Source organism: Pagrus pagrus (genome assembly GCF_965226575.1).
Source record: "Pagrus pagrus genome assembly, chromosome: 15".
NCBI classification, from domain to species: Eukaryota; Metazoa; Chordata; class Actinopteri; order Spariformes; family Sparidae; genus Pagrus; species Pagrus pagrus.
In genome coordinates, this window is record NC_140199.1 from 14,494,366 (window position 1) to 14,519,250 (window position 24,885).

Sequence of the window (24,885 nt, forward strand, 5' to 3'; positions counted from 1 at the left end):
GACTGTCAAGAAAGGTTGTAGTTGTTGTCATTTCGTATCCAAAGGTTATAGAGAATTGTATTTAACAGAAAGTACCATTGGCGCTAATCAAAGATGACAAAAAATGGTGGTTGTCTTTGCTAGTTGTGGCTACAATGACTTTTTGACAGGGAGAGTATCTCTTGCCCTTCTCACTAGCTCCTTCTTTGGCCTATTCATTGCACAAAGCTGCTTAAGCGCACTTAAGCGCATTAGCATTTGGCTGCCAGGGGACCATATTGACCCTGCATTTGGATGGCCTAAATGAGTGAAAGATGGAGCGATTTGTTAGGGCTTTAGAAAGTTGCTTTTGGGGAAGGGGGGCTGAGCATGAAGGAATGGGGTTGAGGCAGTGTGGGGGGGGAGGACTGCAGAGAGTTGTTCCACTTTCTCTCAGGGCACGGTGTTTGTTCTAATCTGGTGTGCCGTTTCTTCGCGGCCGAAGCAGGACTGATTTGTGACATTTGAGTCTAAAGGGCCTTTTTCTGCTCGCTATATTGGCTTGACCCGATTATCTAATCTGTGCTTTGAATTTCAATCAGGTCAGCCAGTCTCTGCCGTGTGGTATGGGAACCACTGGCTGAGGGATTACCTCATTCAACTGTCTTCAAACACAGATGGTCGAATGTTTAACTAATTGTTAAAAGAGTCCACAAAGGGGAATTTAACCATGCACACAGTCAGTGGGGTCAGTACATAGAGGCAGATAAAGAGAAGGAACAGTGAGGTGGTAGTTTGTGGGACGGTTCTTTAAAAATCATTCAAATGCCACACAGTGTAGTGCATGTAGGTACAATGGCTGTGTTATAAACTACTGTAAGAAGTGTGCGTGTGTGGTGGGTTGTTATACTTATGTTACGTATGGACATTAAAATAAATAAATGGATCCCATTTAAGTGACCATCTTCTTTCTTTTGAGCACACACCTGCTGCAGCATGTATTCATAACAGGATTTGACCTTTACGTTCTTTTCCTCCTTCACTGTGTCTTTGAGATCACTCACTCTCTTCCTCTCTCACCTGCAGACCCTCTGCCCCACTGCCACCATGCAGACAGTCCGAGCCGCAGACACCAATGAGGTCGACAAGCTAATATTCCGAGAAAGTGACAATGACCGAAAGGTAAGCTGTACTACATTAATTCTGCCTGCCGCAATACTGATTCGTCATAACCTTATTAAAATGAACATAGATTCGTATAACTGAATATAAATCATACTGTTAATCCCTGACACCATTTTGACAAATTCAGTAAAAATTGATTTGGTTTAAGGCCTAGTCACACCAGAAAGTGGCATAAGAAAAGGCTTGGTGACAAAGGAACCTCACGCATGGCATGAACTGTCTAAAAGAACTGAACGGCAGTCCACAAACCAATGGCTGATGTCATATTGTCTTTACTACTACTACTACATACTGTCATTTCCTCAAACTTTTATTCAATAAATGTTATTATAGGGAGGAAATAAAACATAAATGTTGCAAGCCTTTTTGCTCATTCACTAAATGAACAATGAGTTTGCTCAGTATATTCCAGAAAGATGTTTGCACCATTTATTCCTGTCACATAAGTGTATAAACATTATTTCTTTTCTCTGGGTCAGTTCATTTTCCAACAGAGGAGATGTACAAGAGTGATCACGGCTAATAAGCTGCAATATCTTCCTCCATTTTGAACCCTCCTGCTCTCCCCATGTGCAGATCCTCTCATTTTGTTAATTGTATTGAACTGAATTGATTTGGCTGCAAAATTCCTCTGTTTTAAATGCTGGTGTGACCAGACCTTAATAAGAATATGATGAAGCCTCTCTGCTGTGTGTTGAAAAGGGACATTACCTGAGGTATTACAGGTTGTGTTAATATGCAGTGTTAAGTGATGCCTCAGTGAGACGTGGAGAATTAACAGTGCTGTCTGCCACTGCAGCACACTGCTGTTCATTAGTGCTCTAATTACAAAGTGCAGTTCACATTATTAATCAGAGCAACATTTCTCTCTTGTCGCTGATTTAGGTTGTTCTTCAACTTGAAAAGAAGCTTTTTAGTTATGTCAACCAGGACGTTTTCCGGGAAAACAATGGGACCTCAGTAAGTCACCTCATTACTTTCTAACCCTTTATATTCTCATGTACTCTCTCATTTCTCCACTTCTAATAATATAATTATTTTTATCAACGTGATAGACTCTCTTTTCCACTGTACAGTAACAATGACCATCTGTTCATCTGTGAAAGGGACAGAGAACAAGAGAGTCAAAAGATTAATTACAAACTTTGGTTTGATGGATATAGAAAGAATAGTGTAATTGTATATTAGCTCTTGTACAAACAAGTCAAACCTGACTGGAGCCATGCAGATGCTTTAGTTGATGCACTCATATCACTCCAGCCTAACACACACACACACACACACACACACACACACACACACACACACTCTTTGTTCCCGTGAGGCCAAATGTCTTTGGAATAACTTTTAAATGAGACCGAGTGCGGTTGAGTTGAGTGTTAAGTGTCTGCAGGAAAAAAAGCATCCGCTCCACACTTCCACTTTTATGTGGCTGTATATTACATTAAGTTGTTAGAAGTTGGAGCTTGTTAAAAACCAATGAAGGACACGCACACGCACACACCAACACATCAACAGAACAACAGAATGGACTGTGAAGCCACACAGGTTTATTTTCTTTTATGGACCACATCTTTTAAAAACACAATATAAATTCTGAAAAATCAATATTATCATCTATGAACTTTAATTTAGCATTCATAATTTCATTCAACATGGTCTAAGATGGGTAATTTTGATGTAAATTAATGTAAATTATAGAGCACTGTGTGTTTGTTATATGACATACATTTCTATGTACAATGAAATCTGTAATGGCCTAAATCAAATTGATAGTAAGATTTCAGTCACAGAAAAGGCTGCAACAAGACCCTTTAGTTCATATGATTGTCTAAACCTTTGGCATACATGTGTATATCAGTAACTCCTGTGCTTTTATGTGACAAGCTCCACATATCTGGCAATCTTAAGCAATTAATTCATCTGTATTTATGTAGGGTTGGTTTGTTCAACAAAAGTGCTCTTTTTCAGCGTTGCTCTGTTTTCTGCTTGAGGACTTAATTCAGCCCCTGCAGTTTCTAAAAATCTGAAAATGATTTGTATAAATTGTATAAGCCTTCTTCCTCAAAAGTCAGCATGACCTAACCTAAAAATTTCATTTAAAAAAAACAACCTTTTTTTCCCAGTTGAGAAAAGTGTCTTGTCTCTGCACCATGGCTGTAACTTAGTTAAGTTCTGCCTCTGAAGCTTGAAACTAAGTTATACTGAAGCTATACTGAAGAAGCTAGGCTAACAAAACAGTAGCACAAGTAACGGCGCCTAACTGAGCGGATTTAATAAGATAATAATAAACCGAGATTTGACGTTAGTACATAGGACGGCTTCTTTTCATTTTCTCTCTCAACTTCTTCCTTACGGCAACTTTGAGGGGACACACTCATACTTATATGAGTTAAGCTATCGGTGACTGTCAGCCATGCCAGCAATGTGCGATGCCATCATCCATCGGCCCAGCCTCTGTCCTAACTGAATTAAAGTGATTGTGTGATTTTCCCTGAATAAAAGCATATAAACAGGCCCCTAGTGATTAAGGTAGTTACAGCAGGAAAGGACATCATTCAGCTATTTAAATAAGATGGAACTTGGCTGGTATTGACCTTACACACTGTACTATTGGACGTGAGAGAATCATTGAATCTGATAAGCAGAAATGTGCGGGGACTGTGCAACAGTCGCTGCAGGAGGCTGAGGCTCCCCCTGATCTGATTTCCTCCTCCCTCTCCTCCTCCTCACCAAGTCAGACAAGATGGATGACATAATGGGGGCATCAGAGATAATCTGATGGTCATGGTCTAGTTAAACACACCATGTTATGATCCTTATAAAACAAACTACCTTTCCAAAAGGATAAATGTCCCTCCTCACACTCTTCCACTGGGGAAGGGGAAAGAAAAAAAAAATCCATTGCATCCTTCATCAACTGCAAGACTTGTACCAGCTTGACAGAAATTTAATTCGAGGCAGCTCTTGAAAATAATTATTGTATTTTGAGAGGAGTAATCATTGGCCGGGACATGATTGAATGTGTCCATGCCTATTGACTTTTGCTATGATTAATAGGTTTGTTTAGTCGATATTCCCATCGAAATTGTATAATTAATTATCCCCGGCGCTGTCACAGCGGGACGATGGAGAGCCCTGATGAGTATTTGGGAAGATTAAATTTTCCGGGCGCTCGTGGCGTCAAGGGGCACCGCGGGGCCTTGCTCCGGTGGAGAGATGGTGGGAGCGTGTGTGTGTGTGGGTTTGTGTGTGTGTGTGAACGCATGCGTGTTGTTCATGTTTGTGCTGTGCATCTGTACATCAGCACAGTTTTCCTCCTCTCCTGGAGCACACACCAGCGGGGCCGTCCCCCCTCCTCCGTCCCCATTGATTTTGTTTCAGTATCTCTTTATTGTAACTTTATCAGTGTGGTGTCGGCAGATGGGGGACCGGGAGAGGAGGGTGTGTTTGTGTACTAGCTGTAGTAAGTGATGAACCTTTCTGTCTGGCGTGCCTCTCCTTGTCATGCTGGCAGCGTAGTCCTCGGCATTACTCAAAAGCCCCGAGACGTTTTAAACATGAAAGGACATAAAAAATAAAGAACAAATGCCTCTCCGGCCTAAAGCTCTTAAGTGGCAATACAGAAGACATGCTAAATGAAATCTGACCTTATAGGAAATATATAAAGTGATGCTGTGGTGGGTTCCTGGTTGTCTCTCTTTTGATTGGTTCAGGAAAGCACTGACTTCTTGTTAAGCCCTATCAGAATAGATAATATATATGTTAACTGTAATATGGCCACGTTCAACCAGAGTTTTACGCATTTTCCTGTTCTGCTAACAAAGTTTCTGATTCGGGAAAAAGTCAAAATCCTTTCTCTCTATAACATTTGATTAAAAAAGCACAGTATGTAATTTTGCTGCGAGGGGTCTATCAATCAATACAAAACACCTAAGTAGTAAGGGATCATGGGAGTTGTTGGCTTCATTGTTAAACAGCCACCATTGCTAATGAAAATCTATCTACTCAGGCAGGAATGGTCAGGGACGAGGTCTTGTTTAAAAGTGTTATTCACGTTACGTTTAGTCTTCGCTGACTCCTTTCCTCACTCTCTTCCCTGGAAGTTAAAGCGACAGGCGACCAATTGGATAAAAGTGAGCATTACTTTGGGTTGCAACGTTGTTCGAAACATTTTTGATACGTACACAACTCAACCAAATATATAACAAAGCTCTCTCATTTTAACGAAGAAATGTTACATATTGTCTTGAGAGTTTAGAGCTGCAGCGTACTGTCGTGTTGTGTTTTCTTTAGGTCGGCCCCTCCCACCACCAATCGACCACTACCCCCACCCCCTCCGTCAGTGACAGTTTATCGCTTTTCTGCACAAAATAATGAAGATCCCATAAAAAGAAGGAAAAATATGGCCCCTGCAATGAAAACCAAGTGTGAGGTGTAAAAATCAAATTAAATGACCTTTCACCCCAACATTTATTGATGGCTTTTAATGGCAGCAGGTGTTGTCACAGGGGATACTTGACAACGTGTAAATCAAAGCACAATTACAGGTGTGAGGGACAGTGAGAGGGACAGTCGCCGGGCCAAAGACCTCGTATTCCCTTTTTTTTTTTTTTTTTTACCCCGCTCAACTTCCTGCCTCTTAACTATCACCGCCATTCTGATTTAAGAGCGTGCTGATCGTCCAAGCAAAGTCAGAAATTTGAGCCCATGACAGGGTAGTTTTTACCCAGACACTTCCTCATCTTTCCCCCTCTGTGATATTGCCGGAGCTGCATCATCTCCTCCACAACTCCCAAGGTCACTTCTGGTTGACAAACTACTCCTGGCTTTATAATGTCATGAGGCCTTGAACCAATATAAGCAGTTTTTTTTAACCACTGACCTAGCAGAGCCGCGGAGCATTATGCTTAATTGACCTGAGATTAAATGTAGTGTGAAATTTGTAGCCGCAGGGTTTTTTATTCACCTGAATGAATTACTCAACATTCACTTAAGGCACACCGTAGATACACACAGCCATATGTTGCTCATCCCCGGCTGTTTAAACTGTGTCACACACTTATTATCTCGGGTGTTTTACCTCAAACAAACTATCACACCTGTGAACATGATGCACATGTATAGAAAATTGTCACTTATTGATTTTAGCACTCACCATTACACCAGTATGAGCATGTATTGCACACACTTGACTTCCAACCTTTTTTTTCATGCTGTCTCATACTTGTTCGACCCGTGAATCAGCTGGGCCGGTAAATCAGCTGATATTCACTTACAGCAAATATATCCGTATCTGTGTATATGATGTCCAGTGAAATAATTTTCAGTACAAAAACGCTGAAGAAATGTTTGAGGTAACTAAAAGACAGTGTCACAATATTATAGTTTATTATATTATAAAGATTTACAAGTTTATTTTCCAACTAGTAGCAGTTAATTATTAGAACTTTAACAGTTTTCAGTGACACAGTGAATTACCAAGAGTCTCTTAAATGCACCGTATGTAATTTATGTCACTAGGTGTCTCTTAATCAAAACAATGAAAACAAAAGATGTAGTTTGGTTCGTTGTGAAGCAGCAAAGGATCATGGGAGTTGTTGTCTTCATTGGTAATGGCCACCACTGCCGATGAAAATCGGTCCGACATGACTCAGTCTAAAATGTTCGAATGTTGTATTCTCATTATGTTTAGTCTCGTTCACCGACTTCCTTCTTCAGTCTCTGACTCTCTTCCGGAAGCGACAGGCGGCTAAATGAAGCGCACCGTTATCTTTGTTAAAATTAAGATTTTTTACTTTATTTACAGTATATACGTATACAACTTGACAAATTATAACAAAGGTCTAGTTGTTTTTAGACATTTTAAAGAAAAAATTATACATATTATATCTTTAAACTCTCAATTATCAATATTGCTATCGGCTTAAAAAAAGTCATGTATCAATCAGGCTATAACACACACACTAACACACACAAGAGCGTGGTATCAGTGGGTGGATGGTGAGACGGGGTGCACAGTGGAGCGTGGGGTTGCATCCCCTGCTCAGCCATTCCTCATCCACAGTATGTGAGTCTCTCCTGTGACCCCGGCACTGTGAGTTTGATGAATGCAGCACATCTGCCCTCCTGAACCACAGAGACTCCGTCTGGGAGGCCCCTGTGCCTGGAAGTAATGGCCACTGTTCTACACCACTGACACATAATCACACATACACAAAAACACACCCAGTGTCTTCGTGAAGACACATACTGGACTTTGGCTTATTTATACATGTGTACCCACCAGTGCTGTGAAGACAAACAATGCATACACAGTCAGACATGGACAACATAAATGTGTCAGTGAAGATGGAAGACTGTAGTTACCTTCTGCTGATATAATAATATTCACATGACAACCACCCACCTCCCTCCTCCCGTGTCTCCACTTTGTGAGGACGTCCTTCCAAATATTGAGCACGGCGTCATCTCCGCTGATATTTCATCATGTAGCTATCAACATATCGCTGCATGTAATACACCAATGTAATGTCATTAACGTCAAGCTGCCTATACAGCCGCTGTCAGACTCACGGCATCTAGCATGAGGTCTTCACCAGGCCATAATTGTAGTCTGCTGTTTGAAACATGTACAATAGCCCAATTTACCACTAAACAAACATGTCTCGGCTTCATCTTCACATCTTCCTGTCTGAAAGGAAAGGGTGGTGCTAGCACGAGGTCCTCTGGGGAGGTTGCTGGGAAACGTCCCTGTCAGTCTCTCAGGGAGGCAGTCATGCAGGTGCCCGAGCTACCTGTTCATCTCCCAGATAATTAATGTGTACAAGAAGCCGCTAATTGCACTTTTCACTAATGATTTATGGGTTTTGTGAAAGGGGGAAAATTGGGGGACGTGTGTGTGTACACTCTAGTGAGTGAGTACAGCTGGGTGAGGAGACATGATTGATGAAGAGTGTGTGGATGCACTGTCAGTGTGGAAAGATAGACCCCCAGTAGGACGGGGCTAGTAACACACACACAACTGGTCAACTGCTGTCAATTCTTCCCAGCGTGGGGGACGTAGAAATGAGTAGATAAACCTAAAGACATATCCTGCTACACTCGCCTAAACTCTCATTTGGCGTATGAGTGGTGCATTCTGATTGAAGAGCAGTGACTTCGTGGCTCGGATGGACATTGACTAAAACTGTCTGAATCACAAGAGGCTTTGAACTGTCCTTGACTTGTTTTGGCATGTGTCTGTTTGTTGGCAAAAGTAGACTTTTATATATATTCAGAAGACAGATTTAAAAAATAAGGCCGGAAAAGTCATCATTTAAACCATCTAGTAATCACAAAAACTTCTCAGCAGGACCCATTACTGCTCAGAGCCTGACTGTTTGTGCCAACCAACTTTTATAGAGGAACGTGTATACTCTGTGTGAATGTAAAACAGAGCAGAGCTGAAAAAGAGCATTCCTTTCAGTTGACTTTTACTGGAACAAAAATGTAAAAAAAAAGTCTAACTTCTCTCTCTCCTCATTGCCATACTTTTTTTCTCTCAACAGCTTTTAGAGTATGACAAAGAGCTGTCGGTGTTCAAGGATCGGCTGCACGAACTGGAGATCTCTTTCCCACCAAGGTATGATGCTGTTTTTACATCACACACTGTTTGACACAGTACAACACAACACTACTTAGAGCTGCTACAATCAATCAATTGAGTAGTTGTCAATGATTCAATAAATTGCAAACAATTTTGATATCACCGATTCACTTAAAGATTTTTTTTAAAGAAAAAAAGGTCAAAATTCTGGTTCAAGTTTGTTAAATGTGAAATAAAAAAACGATGTGATGCGTTTCTTTACTTCTCTGTGACAGTAAATTGAATATCTTTGGGTTGCCTGATCTTCATTAGGGCTGCACAATTAGTCGAACTGTTATTAAAATCCCTACGTGGCCAAGTATAAGCATTTTTTGAAAGGAAGTCATCTGGATTCTAAATGGTTTATTTAGCCTCAGACCTTTTTCTCAAATTATATAGGAAGACTTAATCCTTTAGTAAATTTGAAATCATCAAATTCAGAGATGCCTGGTTTTCACTTGACAGCAAGAAAACTACAGATTAGAGCAACATAATACAGGGAATGTTTCACCCACAGGGCACCATCACATGTTGGTACTATCTTGGCCATAAGGACTCATTATTATTATGTAAAATCAGGATTCAATCACCACGTTATTGTCCAGAATGGTTTTATGAAAGCTGTTGGATCTGTGTTTGATGGGTATCAGTCGCTAACTATGATTGGATATGGTCCCAAACTGCTCCCATGTGTATGTTTTTTCATACGTGTGCGTGTGTGTGTGTTGCTGCACCAACGCTTTGGGCTGCATTGATATTCTGTCTCAGTGGGACTTGTGGGAGACTGGAGCGGGTGGTCTCCTCTCCTCTTCCTCAAACAAATGCATTTGCAATTAGCCCTTTCAGAGGAGAGGGAGGGCAAACACGCGGCCGGCGTGGAAATATGTTTCGGGAGCAGCGCGTTAATGGCGCTTGACCTTTGCCGTCGGTTGTGACTCAATCAGTGCAGATAATGAAACGCTGTAATCAAACAATAATTACTTGATAAACTGCTCTAGTGGCAGGCGCAGGGCGGCGGGGGATTTTAGTGTGTGTGTGTGTGTGTGTGAGAGAGGGAGATCGAGGGCTTGAGATACATAGAGCTATCAAAGCGTGTGTGTATGTGTGAATTGCTTTAGAGTATGTGTGTGAGTGCATGTGTCAAGGTTCTGCCAGTCCCTGTTTTTTAAATGACTCTGTGTCTTAATCAGGGACCCCATTTACATCACTTTGCATAAGTGACAGGTGGATTTATTGTCCTTTTACACTGGCTGACTTTTGCACCTATCCATATAATACTGAATCATCTCTCCACAGGGAGGGATGAATGTGCTGCTGTGGAAGAATACAAATGATTTCCTCATACTTGAGGTGATGATGAATCAAATAGATGAAACCCGGGAGCAGCATATGAAATTTGATTTGATCTACTCCGTGCGCGCGACAAACCACATCATTGTCAGCCTTGTAATGGGTAGCAGTGGCCTAGTTAAACTTAAACAACCCCCTCCTCCCACTTCACACATACACACACCCCGCACACACATATACTGGTACCCCTCCCCCTTGTCGGGTCTGCCTTGTGCTCCTTGAGCAATCAAGCCTCAGCGATTGTTCTCCATCACATAGCCTGCTCCGGACCAGCCCCTCGCCATCTGTGAGGTTATTACTCTTTTTAATGCAGGCCATCAGAACACACCCTCGGTGACACACACACTCATGCACGCACACGGCTCACTTTTGTTCGGATCTATAAATCAATACTAGTCACAAACATTTAATCTGCAAGTTAATTCTGTCCGTTGTCCTCTGGCGGGTAAGAAGTTGTCACAGAATGAGACGCGCTGTCAAGGATGAAGTACAGATTGGATAACACAAAGTGACCGATGTACAAACTGTAGGTAGAAACAGCCACATTGCAGGAAATTGTATCTCCTGATCTCTATTTTTACCAGGTAACTACAGCTGAAGCTAGCAGCTCCCTTTCATTTTTTGGATAGGACATCCAGTTTTGGCAGACTCTGTCCCCACACATGATTTGTTCCCCCTGCATCGCTGCAGGAGCTGCGGGCCTTAAAAATGCATATCTCTTTACTCTCAGAAAGCCGTCTGTCAAAGTTGGCCATGACAAGTCTAAGTGTTTGGCCACTGGGGTGAGGAATTTGTCCGGGCCTCGTCACAGTTGGACCTGGAGCCAGTTGGCGGCTGGGGGACAGCTCATACGCTCAAACACAGGAGCCCGTGTATGGTTACTAGATTTTCCAACCAGTTTATGGGAGAGAATAGATGAGTCCGCTCATCAGAAACCAATCATTCATTTAGACACAGTTTCTCCAAGAGACCAGAACAAGCCATTAGGTCATTATCTTTGCACAGCCTGCAGCATGGCCATTTGACTGAAAATAATGGTAAGTTTGAGTATACATTATGGTACTTTTGATTTCATATTAGGAATGGCATAACTACGGTAATATCTCCTAAAACATACTAAGGCACCAGTAACTTATTCATGTATTTTGATTGATTTAGGGGAAAGCTTTTAGTACTCCTCTGATCTGATTTCTTTGTCCTTTTTTTGCACGAGATCGATGCAAAAATTGAATCGGGACCCCAGCTTGAGGAGGAAATGCAGTGGACAATGAGGGAGCAGTGGAAGAATGTATTCTGCCTATAACATGGTTACTGGGAATAGGCTTTGAGGGAGATTTTGAGTGACATCAGACCAGCGGTACAACTCCATCAGTGGACAAATCATGAGTGATTTCAGGGCAAGGAGATGGTGTGGAAGTCGTGCAAAGTTTGTGGGAGAAAAGATGGCTGTTGTCTCATGGGTGTGTTTGTAAAGTGGGAGAGAGGAGCCATGGTACAGATACAGTCATAACATCCAGGTACAGCTAGTGTTACTAAAAACCCAACAGATTGATATTAATGCATGTTCACTTGTCTAGATGTAGATTCTGGTACTGTCAATGCTACTTTGCTCATGTTTAGCGGGTATATTTACCATGTTCACCATGTTAGTTTCCCAAGTTAGCATGCTAACAAATTCCACACATTTTAGCAAATGTTGACCCAATCTGGCATCAGAGTAAAAGTCAGTGGATCACCAAAATCATTAGGATTCATCTTCTGAAGGCATGAATGTCTGTACAACATTTCATGGCAGTCCACATACGTCCAACATACGTATCTCTCTGGCATGTATTTTTTCCACTTAACCCAATACATGTAGTGAGAATGCTGTGAAGGTGCTACAGGGAGCAGCATGGCTCCAGTCCCATGCGTCTTTGTTTGTCAAGTCTAGACATGGAAAGAAGACGAGCGTGGCCCGGGGGTCAGGAGGTGAGGCCAGTGAGGAGGCAGAAACTGATAAACAGTTTGGGAAGCCTCTGCGACCAACCATGGCACGTTAGCATACATTTTCCAAAGCTGCAGGTCTGTGAGGACAAGCCAGAAAGTGACTCGTCTGCTGGAGAAAGCTACAACATTCACACTGTCGTGAAAGAGGAAGCAGGCGGTTTGAAAGCTGATGCCAGACCGAATGACTTTGTCCTTCAGATAAGAGAGAAGATTTTGGTCAAGTGACACAAGTGGCTACCTGCCAGTTCATCAATAACTGTTAATAAGCACATATGAGAGAACTGTCAGAGCAGTGGAGAATTCTTGAACTCATAGGAAGTGCTCACACAGATGGCTCTTCTGTATACAGTACGTGCCTTTGTTCTGTGAATAACACTCTTCACACTCCACCCCTGGCCTCTGAAGGCCTCTATGAATGATGTCACCCTCTCTGCATGTGTATTTGTGCATTTGTCTGTGAATACATTAGTCCTATAGCTCCGCTGTTTGCGTCCTACGTGAACAAAGCATGTTGTTCTCTGCTCCGTGAACAGCCACGCTACACTGGAGTGGGGGCGCGTGACTCCATTTAAGCCGCACCACAGATGTGGTTAAACGACAATGTTTGGTTAAAGTACTGCAGCCGAGTAAGTGCGTGGCCACAGGATTCAGCGCTACAGGCTAATCTACTGAACAGGAACATTGTTTTACAACCATCAGCGCATCCATCATTCTAACGACGAGAGAGCCTGTGAAAATGATGAGGGGCCATTGTGGCGATAATAGCTGAAGATTGTCCACTGTCTTGTGTCATTGCCTCTTGTCTGAGATGATGCCAGTGAGAGGGAGGCTTTGTTCAAAACAATCTTACACGGAGAGGATTAAATGGATGCCATCTGTGTCTTCTTGTCTTCATTTAGAGCAGCTAAAGGCAGAACATGTCATAGCTGAACCCCAGCAGGCTGTGAGCCATGAGCTACTGATGGCATTTCACTCTGTTTGTACTGCACTATGCCAATGTTGTGCCTGCGAGCCTCCCAGCTCTACAAACTGAAGCAAACATTCAGCTTTATTGATAGCATTTGGCTGATCTTTTTGAATCTGTGTGTGTGTCTTGCGTGTCTGTCTGTCTGTCTGTCTGTCTGTGTGTGTGTGTGTGTGTGTGTTGTGTTTTGCCAAGCCTCCCCTGACAACGGCAAACAAACATAGCTATAGAGGCAGCAAGTCGTTCAAAACCCACACTTTCTGACTTTTTAGCCAATTCCAGCCCGGCAATGGCGGCTCCAAAATCCCATGATGCTCTTTACCACCCATGACCTCATGCCACTTACACTGTTGCTCTTATCTTTGGCTTCCTGCCCTACCTATATTCCCAAGTTTATATTGCCCTCATTAAAAACCGAGCACCCAAATAGCCCACTGTTTGGCCTGTCACTTATTCGTCATTGTGTAGAACAAGGTAATAACTGTTGATGGGGCGATAAGAGAACGTAGGACAAGGAAGTCTGGTCTGGAGTATTCAGGCAAGATTCCGGTCCTGGAAATGCAGACATGTAGCCTGGCCTTCCAACAAAATCTTATCTTGCATTTTATATACAGCTTTTTGCTATTTGGATCTTTTAGCTAAAGTCTTATTCAGTAGTTTTTATAGTACTATAATGTATGTCACAAAAGCCTCTCCCTCTGCTGGGTGAGGCTGAGTGACACACTATAGGTAGGGCCTGTGCTCACCTCGCCACTTTTTACTGTTGCAAGACAAACACCGGTGGAACACACGAGCGATGCGTCAGCAGCCAGGTCAAACATTAAACCCCAAACCGAGCATGAATGAATGAGATCTCAGTGGGTGCTAGAGGGTCACCATGTGTGACTGTACACACATGTATCATCTGAGATGTGGTCAGCAACACAAAAGAATGGAGGCACAAGGAAGGGAAGACAGTATTCTTATGTCAACTTTACACAAGAGGTGACTGCTGTAAAAACTGCAAACACCATTGACCAAGACAAAGACACCTGGCAAGACAAATATTTCAGTCATCACGCAGTCAGCAGTATCAGTGCCATTGACTCTTATGTTCAATGACATGCTAATGTCACTTAAACTTAGCAGAGAAACAGCAAAACATTTTTTTTAAATAATAAGTAAGTAAAAATAATAGTGGCAATTACAATGTGATCAAAATCCAAAGAAAAGATGTGGGCCTGTTCTTTGAACGACTCATGATAACTGTTGTCTCTGGTGCATTAATTAAGTGCAGGTAAGAGCTAAAGTACATGTAATTCGAACTGCCTGCAGGGGATGTTAAATGCCCAGTATGTAATTTCTGCTGCTTGGCATCTGTCATCAAAACAATGAAAACCAAGAAGTAGTATAATGTAGTAAAGCGCCATGGGATCATGAGAGTTGTCTTCTTCATTCAGACAGAAATGTTCACGAATGAACTAGGTAATGTGTTGGTTTTATTCACAACATGTTGCATCACGTTTGCCGACTTCCCTCCTCACTCTCTGACGTATCATCTGATGTTACCCTGATAGTGCACAACTCAACAAAATTTAGAACAGAGGTCTAGTTGTTTTAGACATTTTGTGCAGAAATGTCACATTATTGGGAACTGAGTAGCTACAGCAGTGCATGTCTGCTGCTTGTATGTATATATGTGTGCATGTGTGGATACCTTGAAGTGCAGCTCCCCCTTCTACACAGGTACACAATTGTTGGAGTTATCAGCTTGGCCCATTAATTAGTGTAATTAGTCTTGCTGCGGGCAATAAGGGTCTGATATGAGCTGACGGCCTCCAGCCCACACGCCCTCTTGGACGTTTACCTTCTGCGATAAGTTTGTGAGCTTGCTAATCGGACACATTAATCACTTTGGCCCCAGCGCGCCATTCGACTGTTTGCTGTTGCATTAAGACTTGTTATCTCTATTGGAGCCAGTGGAGGGTGCGGTAAAACAGAAAGGGGAACAACGTATACCTGCACACACAGGGAGGCAGAATTACCCTTTAATGGCCATTGTTGAGTATTTTTAATCAGCTTTTACAATGGCTGGCTGTCATCAGAAATGACTGAACGATTGCAAAATTTTGTTGTTGAAGTGCTTCGGGGGAAGTTTGCTATCAGGCGGGAGTTCATTGTTTGAAGGAGGTGAGGGGGAAACTTGATTTTCTCTCAATCTCTTTAACACCAAAATGACCCCGGGCTTGTTAGTCAATAAAGCTATAGGAGAGTCCCTGATAGGAGGATTGTTCAGAGGCTGTTTAGGGCCGGGGTCCGTCCCTCAGGAAGCAGCAGTATTCAGGCCACCCTGAAGTCGAGCAGCTCCACAAGCCCTTTGAAGACTTTGCTCTTTTCCACCCTCACTTTGCCTCTTTCTGTCTGATCCGTCTTTATCCCCTCTCTTCTGCCTCCCTGTCTATCTCTGTTTCACTCATCCTATTCTTCATGCTCTCTTTTATCCCAGGATCACTTCTTTAGCCGTTTGATTAGCATACCAAAACCCCATGCATTTCCCCCACGGTTTAAGTGCTATTAATGCTAATTGGAGGCAGGGAACTTCTCTAAGTAGCTTTCAGCAGGTCTGTTTGTACACCTGGTGGGGGGGCTCTGTGTGTGTGTGAGAGTGAGAGAGTGTGAGTGAGAAATAATCTCATTGATTTCATCGTACAGCAGAATATCAGTGTACCATTTCAGTGGTGATGTTGTGATCTTCATACATACAGTACATGGTCTATGAAGAAAGCACTGTAGGGCTCATTCAACCATCCATAGCTTTATGTTTTTAGGTGCAATATGTAAGATATTCAGTGAGTCTCATTCTCAGGTCCTCAAATACCCAAAGCATCAGTATTTGACGACCTGGGAATGACTCATCAAACAACTATATTTCTCCAGAATCTCTTACTGCATATTAGAAAACTGTACTAATGGACAGACCAAAAAAAATCACATTTTAATGAACAATGCCCAAAAAAATCAGTTCAGTCCATCTGATAATCAACATTTGAATGGGAAGGTGCTCATTGATCAACAGAAAAAAAGCAACTGTAAAATCTGTCAGTTAGCCAAAAGGCTCATTTTCATTCAGTGTCCATGGCCTGATGTTAAAAGGGCACCCAAAAGTAGAATTGAAATTATATGAGATAGCCGTGAGCCCTTTGGACAGAAACCTACTTACACCCATTAACATCTGGCGTTTGTCTTCAATGGCAAACAGTAAACTGTATTGACTCCCAGGTCAAATGACTGCAGAAGTCACAGGTGCATCAGCTCCAGCTCTGGTCAGCAGTGATGGAAACATGACACTTGGATGGACGCGCTAATTTTCACCCCTTTTCCGGCACAAGGCTTTGGCACACGTTTAAGTTTGAAAAACGTACATATGTGCACTCATTTTGGTGTAAAACGGGTTTTAGTAACAGTCGTAGTATTCTACTTGTAGGAACAGCACCAGTAGCTGCAGCAGTGTTAGTAACAGTGGTTGTTTCAGCTGAGGCAGTAGAAACTGCATTGTGATTTGAATGCACGCATATACATTACAAAGCAACCAAAACCAAATGCGTATTAAATGTATTCTGCGTTTGCACAAAGTCCAATTAAACTATCAAAGCTCTGCAAGTGTGATGAATGGAAGGCCAGATGTGTGTGTTTATTTTACCATTAGGACACCGTCCTCGGAGAAGAGGCACTCTGTGTTATGCTACGGTTAGCACGTGTGGCACTGAAGGAGCAAATTGGATTGGTATTACAGTATGTAAGCTCGGCCTTACATCCTGATGAGCGCCTACAAACAAATTGGATTGGTGGCGTGTAAATCTGAAGCAGTTTGATGAGCGGAAGGGCCAAATTGAATTCTCAACAATGTAAATCTGTATCAGCTCGATGGCTCTACGCCCGACTCCAGCTCTGCCGCAGCTTAAATCATGCGATTGTTCCCTGCTGCTGTTCCAAGATACAATCTCTCTTGGCCATTTGCTGCGGCACCTAATCTGTTTTTGATGACCCTGTAGGGATGTAGCTATACATATGGGCAACTGAATCTCCCTCTGGCCCGCTCTGACTAAATCACTCTCATTCTCTTTTTTTTACCCTCCCTCTCTCTCACTCGCAAACACACACTCGCAACCTGTACAGTTGGCGAATAAAGACTGCTTTGATTGAGCCATCCATGTGTGTAGATTCAAGAGATTACTCAGATGATTGGTCATAATTATGGGCCTCCTGTTGTCTCCGGAAAAAACATTTTGATCTCAGTCTCTGAGATAAGGCAGATGACGTGACGTCTCATATTTATTACTCCTGTGGAGGCTTGTTGATTCATACAAATCATATTTATTGCTCTCTTTATTGCCTTTCCTCTGTTGTCCTGTTCTTTTACCAGAAAATAAAGTTCCTTATAACTTGCTAACATGCTTAAATTACTATAAAAGCTTGTCATGTGTGCCTATATTTTTATGTTTACTGGTTGTGTTTTGCTTGTGTGTCTCTTCAGTTATCCGTACAGTGAAGACAGCAGTCAGGGGAAGCAGTACATGAACACCAGATGCCCCGCCTGGTGTGATCGAATCCTCTTGTCTGCCTCTGCCAGAGATCTGGTCTTAAAGGTGAGCTTAAACATGCCAATTATGATCCAAGATAAGATGTCCATGACTTCTTGATCATAAAACAGATCTAGGTGCTTTATAAATACAGTAAAAGTGATCTAAATGTTCAATCCACGGAGTAATGCACACCACTTATTTCAGTAAATGTGGCTTTAAACAATCTGCCAGGACTCGCGTAAGGTTGTGATGTCACAACTATATAGTCACTGCCCTCAGCCTCAGCACGGCTGTGGCTGCAAGAATGCTGGCAGGGCTTAAGCAGAAATATGCATCTCAGGCTTGTGAGAGCTGACCAATCAGTAGACTTTTCAGGAGGGGTCCCTTAAAGAGTCAGGCACTAAAAACAGAGCGTTTTAGACAGAGAGTGAATAGAGGTTCTGCAACGACGCACAGTATGAGAAAAATTATGTTCTTTTAACATTAAAGCATGTAAACATTTTCTAGAAGAAACTCTAAATGAAAGTATGAACTTGAAATTGAGCATAAACCGGGAGCTTTGAAAATCAGATTCATTCATGTTTTCCTTCATGTCACCACGCCTCCCTCTAAAATACAGGCATCTTTATAAACGCCTCACGCTTTATTTCTACAACTCTATCGTCCTTGATCCACATTACCCTCCCGGCCCTCTGTCACTTCACAGATGGAAGGATGAGGTGTCTCTGAATATTAATTTGGAGCGCTAAGCCATAGGTCCACGCAGGCAGTATATATATCCCAGCCCTTCACCCCAGTGAGCCCCATCTTCTTCATAAAGCCTCCTGCAGGCCCTTGCTCAGCCTCAAATCCATCCCAGCATTGTAAACTGCAGCCAATCTGCCGCCTCTATCCTCTCTTCTTATTCTGTTTGCTGGATTACTTAGACACCATCTACACCATGCAGCTCTGCCAAGTTTCCCCAGATTTTCTGTCATCCCTTGTCTGAAAAACAAGTTCTGATTTGGACAAAAGCTACCATGACCACCAGAAACAATCCAGTAAGCCACAAGCCAGTTTTCTAGCCTTTTAGATTCCCAAACACATGTTCAGCAGTCTCTTCGGTGCTGGAACATGCAGGCTTTCATCTGTAAATGTGTGTGAAAGAGATGCAGCAGTGTATTGTACAGGTACAGTCCACAGCAGGGGGCTGCTCAGGAAGTTTGGCTTTCTTTTGTCTGCCACAAATGAGAAATTCCTTCCTGATCTTTCTTCTTGACCGACTGAAGCCACACTAGAACAATAACTCTGACTGCTGTATTGCAGTAAGTTGTGAAAAATAGACTGTAATGCATTTTAAAATGATAATACTCAGTTAGTTTCCCCCTCTTAATGTGTCAGAATTATGTAAAAGGTGATTCTCTCTCTCTCTCTCTCACACACACACACACACACACAGCTGTGTTGTTGTTTGCTTTTCTTCCCCTCAAGCACCAGCTAATTGCTTGTAATGCAGGGACAGAGTGGGACAGTTAGTGTGTTCGCAGATTGGCTGATGATTCACTGAGCACACACTCTCTGGCTCCGAGCATTACAGATTGTTGAGACATAGGCCCGTAAACAGCCCGCCGTGCGGCGTCATCTATCATGGCACGGTCGGTTAACTCGCCATCATGTTATTTTCTGCTTGCCGAGCCCTAACACGCCAAAGGTTGCCCGCTGGCTGTGCGGCGCGGCACCAGCTCCGGGAGCGCCGGTAATGAATGTTTAGCCGAGCGAGCGCACCCTCTCTGCCGGAGGGCCCCGGGTAATTTGTTTATCTGTCTAAAGATTATGCAGCCCGAAAATCCACAATTTTATGCTGCCTTTGTAAATTATCAAGTGTGTGTTTGATGAATGTATCGCAGGCTTTGGGAGGCAGCGGCTCGGGGCCAGCTGCCAGACAAATAGAGAGGTGCCAGTGCGTGGCCCGCTAGAAGAAGGTAGAGTGAGGTGGAGGCACACCGTGTGCTGACCCCGCTCCACTGCAGGATTGGTCTGAAGTTAATTTGGATTTCGCTTTATGGTTCATTCTCAAGCTCTCTGTCTCTTTCTTCTGAAGCGCCAGTGCAGCTCACCGAGTCACAACTGGTAGCACCCACCACCCTCTGTGTGTGTGTGTGTGCGTGCTATGTGGGGGTTGGGGGCGGCTGTTTAAAAAGTCTTTAGTTCAACCAGACAAGTGTGATTTATACTAGAGTCTGCAGATTCATGTGTGAGTGGGTAACAGCTTCTTTGTGTGCAGAAAGTGATATTGAAACATGATTCCCTCAGATAGGCACTTAGATTACACGGAGAGAGTCCACAGGCAAATGTCCACTTTGTAAATTACTCCAGCTTTTCATTTCTCTCCACCGCGCCGCTTTGCACAGGTTTTAAAGTTGAAGCTGTTCCTAAAGGTGTATTCACTTCAGTGCATACTTGTGTTCACCATAAATCAGAAGCTGTGCTGCTGCTCTGTGGCAGTCTGTGCTAAAGGAAATGAACAAAACAAACCTGTAATCTCTGTTATGTTTCCTGAGTTATTCATAATTGATAAATCCAGCATCATAAAAGTTTACTTAAATTACTTTATAACATAATAACTTTCTGTTCAATGCTCACTTCTTTTTTTTGTGCCTGTAAATTGCATTAATTTTAACTAATGGCTGTCTCTTACAATTCTCTAAACTAAGTGCCTGACCACATAATTACTTCGCACTTACTGCTGGTGCTCATTTTAGATTAATCCCCAGTATTTCCCTCAACCATTTATAATAAGTTGCAAACTGAATTTCTGATTCAGAAGGTATAGAAGACATATGCAAATGGAAATAAACTGTCCAGGGTGACTGCACTGGTGGCATCAATAGGATTTTGTCGGCACCTAAAGAAAATGTTATTGTCCTTGTTGAATTTACATTTAATTTCAGTGTCCAAATTGTGTGAAAGAAAGAAAGGAAAAAAGAAAACTCTTATTTTGAAATCACCACTGTAATCCCGCTAATTGTGTTTAACGAAGCTTGCACATTGACTGCTCATCCATGACTGTGTTATAAAACATGACACAAGCTTGTAATGATGGTGCTGTGTAAACACAAAGACGGTGCTGCTGACTGTGCATCCTGTGTGTATTTACTTTGTAACAGGAGTTGCACAGTGTGGAGCGGTCACTTCATGTAATGAACAAAACATAATGTCCGTCACATTTTCATCCAAAAACCATGTGATTTTGTGTGTCTGCAGCCTGAAAATGAAGAGAAGTCTGTAGTCTATGATAACATCGGGCCCAATGTCTGCATGGGGGACCACAAGGTAACAATGGGGGCTCTGCCCACGTCTTCACTGTGTGTAACTATGTTGTGATGCTGTGATCAAACTGATTCTGTGAGTCTTAGCCTGGAGTGGAAGAGGATCTGCTCTCAGCACATGTGTGTCTAGTGAGAAAACAACTATTTATATTACATACATTAACATCTTCATATTTAATGTGTTAAAGTATATGATAATAATGATATTAAGATATGCTTAAGTTATATAACACTGGCTTTCACCAGCATTGTGCTCTGTTATCAACAAACATCTCTGTTATTGAAGTTCCTTTATTCCCTTGAGTGTAAGTTTAATTACCAATAGTAGGACTGCAATGATTGAGAGAAAATTCATCGCCAACTGTTTTTATAATCGATTAATCATTTCAGTCATTTTTCAAGCAAAAATTTCAAACATTTGGTGGTTCCAGCTTCTTAAATGTGAAATTGGTTGCTTTTTTTTGTCATTCATGATAGTAAATGAAGAATCTTTGGGTTTTGGACAAAAGAAGAAATTCGAAGACGTCACCTTTGGGCTCTGGAAAATTGTGATGTGCATTTTTCAAAATTTTGGACATTTTATTGACTAAACGATTAATCGATTAATCACGAAAAAAATCTGCATTAATCGATAATGAAAATAATCGTTAGTTGAAGCACTTATCAACAGTGTAAGTGCTATCTCCGATGCTGTACCAGATGGGCAGGAAGAACATTTTGAAGAATAAATTATTTCTGATAAAGAACTAAAAAAATAACACTTGAGTACAAATATTCTCAATCTAAAACTAAGTTTAACCTACCCAAATGACCCTATCGCCCTAAAACGTTTACTTAAAGCTGTTTTTTATTTTGGCAAGAAGTTAAAGAAGTTGCCGAGAGGTCAGAGCAGGCCGGAAAAGATTTTTTAAAGCTGACTGTACAGAAAGTGTTACACACTGTTGCCCCAGTCTCCGTGGTGTCAGACAGAAGGTCTTGCGCTGAAAGAGAGGCGCCTGAAGTCAGGTCTTTCATCAATACTTAGTGTGTTATAGACAGTAGTGTGTGTGTGTGAGGTGACCTGAGCACACTGAGAGATACTGCAGCAGCCGTCACCTCCCAGCCACACACCACTGCTAAAATCACAGTTGGCTATGTTTAAAAAATGTCCAATGTAGTTAGCACACGGGCCCAAAAATGCACAGCGCTGGTATGTGAGTTTAACCTGTGTGTCATAGGTGCTCAGAGAAGGAGAGAGAGGTGCTGCTCGTCCCAGAGAGCGCTAATAAAGTCTGCAACTTGTTTTCTCTAACTGTGCTCTGTCTCTGTCCCCCTGCCAGCCTGTCTTCCTGTCCTTCCGAATAACAGCGGGGGCAGGTAAACCTAATGCAAATAAGCACAAGTGTTGTGTGGTGCAGTGATGTCGTGGTAAATATTAATTTTTCTTTATTATAATTCTTTCCATTGTTGCTATTGTTTGCTTTGATTTGCTTGACTTTTTCATGACCTTGCATTTGAAGGCAAATATGCCCGTTTGAAGAGTTTTATTCCAAAATAAAACGTCCTCAGTGGAAAAATGTGACATGATTGCCGATTGCTTAAAATGCTTCAGTCATTTTAAGACTTGCAAACTAATGCTGCATCTTGTTTTTTTTTAACTTAAACTATAAAAAAAAGTCGACATCAGCTGTTTTTCTTTGGTTGAAACACGACCACTTGATATTCAGGAATAAAACTTTTCCTTTTTTCTCTCTGCAGGGAAGTGTTGCCAAAGGGGGGAGATGATATTCCGTGAAGCGCCTCTGTGAGAACACCAGAGAAACAAACAGGACACCAACACACTCACATACACTCACACATGCACACAGATACACAAACAAACACACACACACACACACTTTGCACAAGCATACACTGAAGAACCCAGAAAAAGTTTTTCAGCAGTGCTGACCAGTTGCAGTTGTCCTGACACCTCATCCATACGAAAACACACAGCCGTTTTCTCTCCATAAAACACTTGTTGAGATGTGGACGAGCACCCGAGGGCCCGGCTCCAGACAAGACACACATCGCTGACCTCACTGTTGCCATGCAACCCCATTCCCAAGAGAAGAAGAAAAAAAAAAAAAAAGGACGGACAGACGGACGGACGACTCTTTTCCATGCCACAGCCTCGTTGCCAAAACTCTAATTGAAATCAGTCCTACTACATCTTTTAGACACCATACTTGCCATTTTTAGTATGCCTCTATGTATAGAAGCTACTTTCCACACAGTATGTAAGGTGTTTTAAAAAAAGAAAAGTGCAATGCAAAAAAAGTTGTATATCTATATTGTTAGGGTTATTTGTACATTGGACAGTATAACATAGAGTTGTTGATGGTTTTAGTGCCGTTCTCTTTTCTGACCAAACTTTGTGGTCCCTTTGTTGGAATAGATCGAACTTTTCGATTTATTGCAACAAATTCTATACATATATATATATTTTTGTTTTGTTTTTGAGTTGTTGTTGTTGTTGTTGTTGTGTGCACAACACACTGCCATGCCTGACACATCAGTTGAGTCTCATTTTATATACTGTACTTTTTAAAGAGATAATTTATAATTCTTACCAAAATGTTTATGCTGAAGTGTGCGCAGACAGAGGGGCTGTGTGGGTGTTCCTGCAGCCACGCTGACCTTTGAATAGTCCGTACAAGAGGAGAGAAACTGTTCAGTGATTTATTGCCTATCCAAGAATGTTTTAAGCAGTGCCATAGACCATGCAAGTATATAAGATAATGTTTCATATATAGCACTCTCACATTATTTCATTATTATTCTTACTCTAACTTATTTCTATAATATTATGGTTCTGAATGTGATATTTTAGATAGGCTTGGGTATCCTTAAAATGTAAACTGTTTTTTTTGTTTATTTTTTTTTTTGTCATTTTTTTTTTGTTTTGTTACTGCATTATGGTGCCAAGTATCCTACACAGAAATGAAGTGTGTAAGAGTTATAAAATACTTAAGTCAGACGGTAAATGTATTGATTATGACATGTAAGAAAAAAAAAAAAAACAAGACAGAGAGATAAACTCTAAAGGCGGGAAAGAGCAGGAAGCCTTGCTTTTTATTTGTTTAGTATGTAGCCTTCAGCAGCCTTCATTGCAAATAATTTGAGCATTAAAGAGACGCCAGCGTTTCCTTTTATCGACTTAATTTACGACACTACAGATTCAGACTGTGTGAAGCGTCAGATTGATCCTCTGTGATTTTCTTTTTTTATTTTCTTTCTTTTTTTTTTTTTTTTTAAATCTGAATCACCGCAAGTGAAACTAATTTTGTGCCTGCTGCAGACTTTCTGTTGTCTTGTGTGATTTGGTTCGTAGGCAAACAGTTTTCTTTTTTCCTTTCTAAAAAAGCCTGCTTGTTTCTGTTCCTGCTGGTCATTGTGAGTATATACTGTAGGAGTATAAGCCGCAGTTTTTTTCTTCACTCCATCTTATAAAAAGCAGATAGAGATTTTATTCTAGCCCCTTCCGGACGGCCTGGCCTCTACTGTAGGTGATGCAGTTCTCAAGCAATAAAAACCATTAGAGCTTACTGGCTGTTTTGTCCTCATTGCCTCTCATTTTTACCTCCTTTACTACACAATAAGAGCTCTTCGTGGAAAAAGGTCTTCGTCAATTAGCCTCCCACGACATCATCAGTGTATCATTAGTGTATTATCACATGGAGTGAGAGGGCTCACCAACACCTCCTCTGCTCGTCTCTCTTCAGGGAGACGCTCTCTGACACCAGCTTTAATTGGCTGAAAATGGGCCTCCACAACCAGCCCGAACGAAAAATAATATTCCGAGAGGATTATTCGTAATATTGACTTTAAGTGGTATAGTTATATTTTCTATTTATTCTGGTTTCGCTACATTGCCTGCGAATTCTCAGAGGGATGCTTTGAATGTATTCTGCTCAGTTAAGA

At 41.8% G+C, this 24,885-nt stretch overlaps 1 protein-coding gene across 2 annotated transcripts in view; it reads left to right on the plus strand.

Moving 5' to 3' along the window:
- The window catches only part of inpp5a (inositol polyphosphate-5-phosphatase A), a 148,234-nt gene extending 123,725 nt beyond the window's left edge, over window positions 1-24,509 (plus strand). Inside the window, exons 10-16 of one of the 2 annotated variants that reach the window (XM_084376049.1) lie at window positions 1,045-1,140; window positions 2,029-2,103; window positions 8,694-8,767; window positions 17,587-17,698; window positions 20,879-20,947; window positions 22,263-22,350; window positions 22,681-24,509. In XM_084376049.1, coding sequence (XP_084232175.1) covers window positions 1,045-1,140; window positions 2,029-2,103; window positions 8,694-8,767; window positions 17,587-17,698; window positions 20,879-20,947; window positions 22,263-22,343 — 507 coding nt within the window. In that variant the 3' untranslated portion in view covers window positions 22,344-22,350; window positions 22,681-24,509. The remainder of the gene's footprint in view (window positions 1-1,044; window positions 1,141-2,028; window positions 2,104-8,693; window positions 8,768-17,586; window positions 17,699-20,878; window positions 20,948-22,262; window positions 22,351-22,680) is intronic. The other variant, XM_084376048.1, reaches the window with a different exon arrangement.
- The last annotated feature ends 376 nt before the right edge of the window (window positions 24,510-24,885 follow it).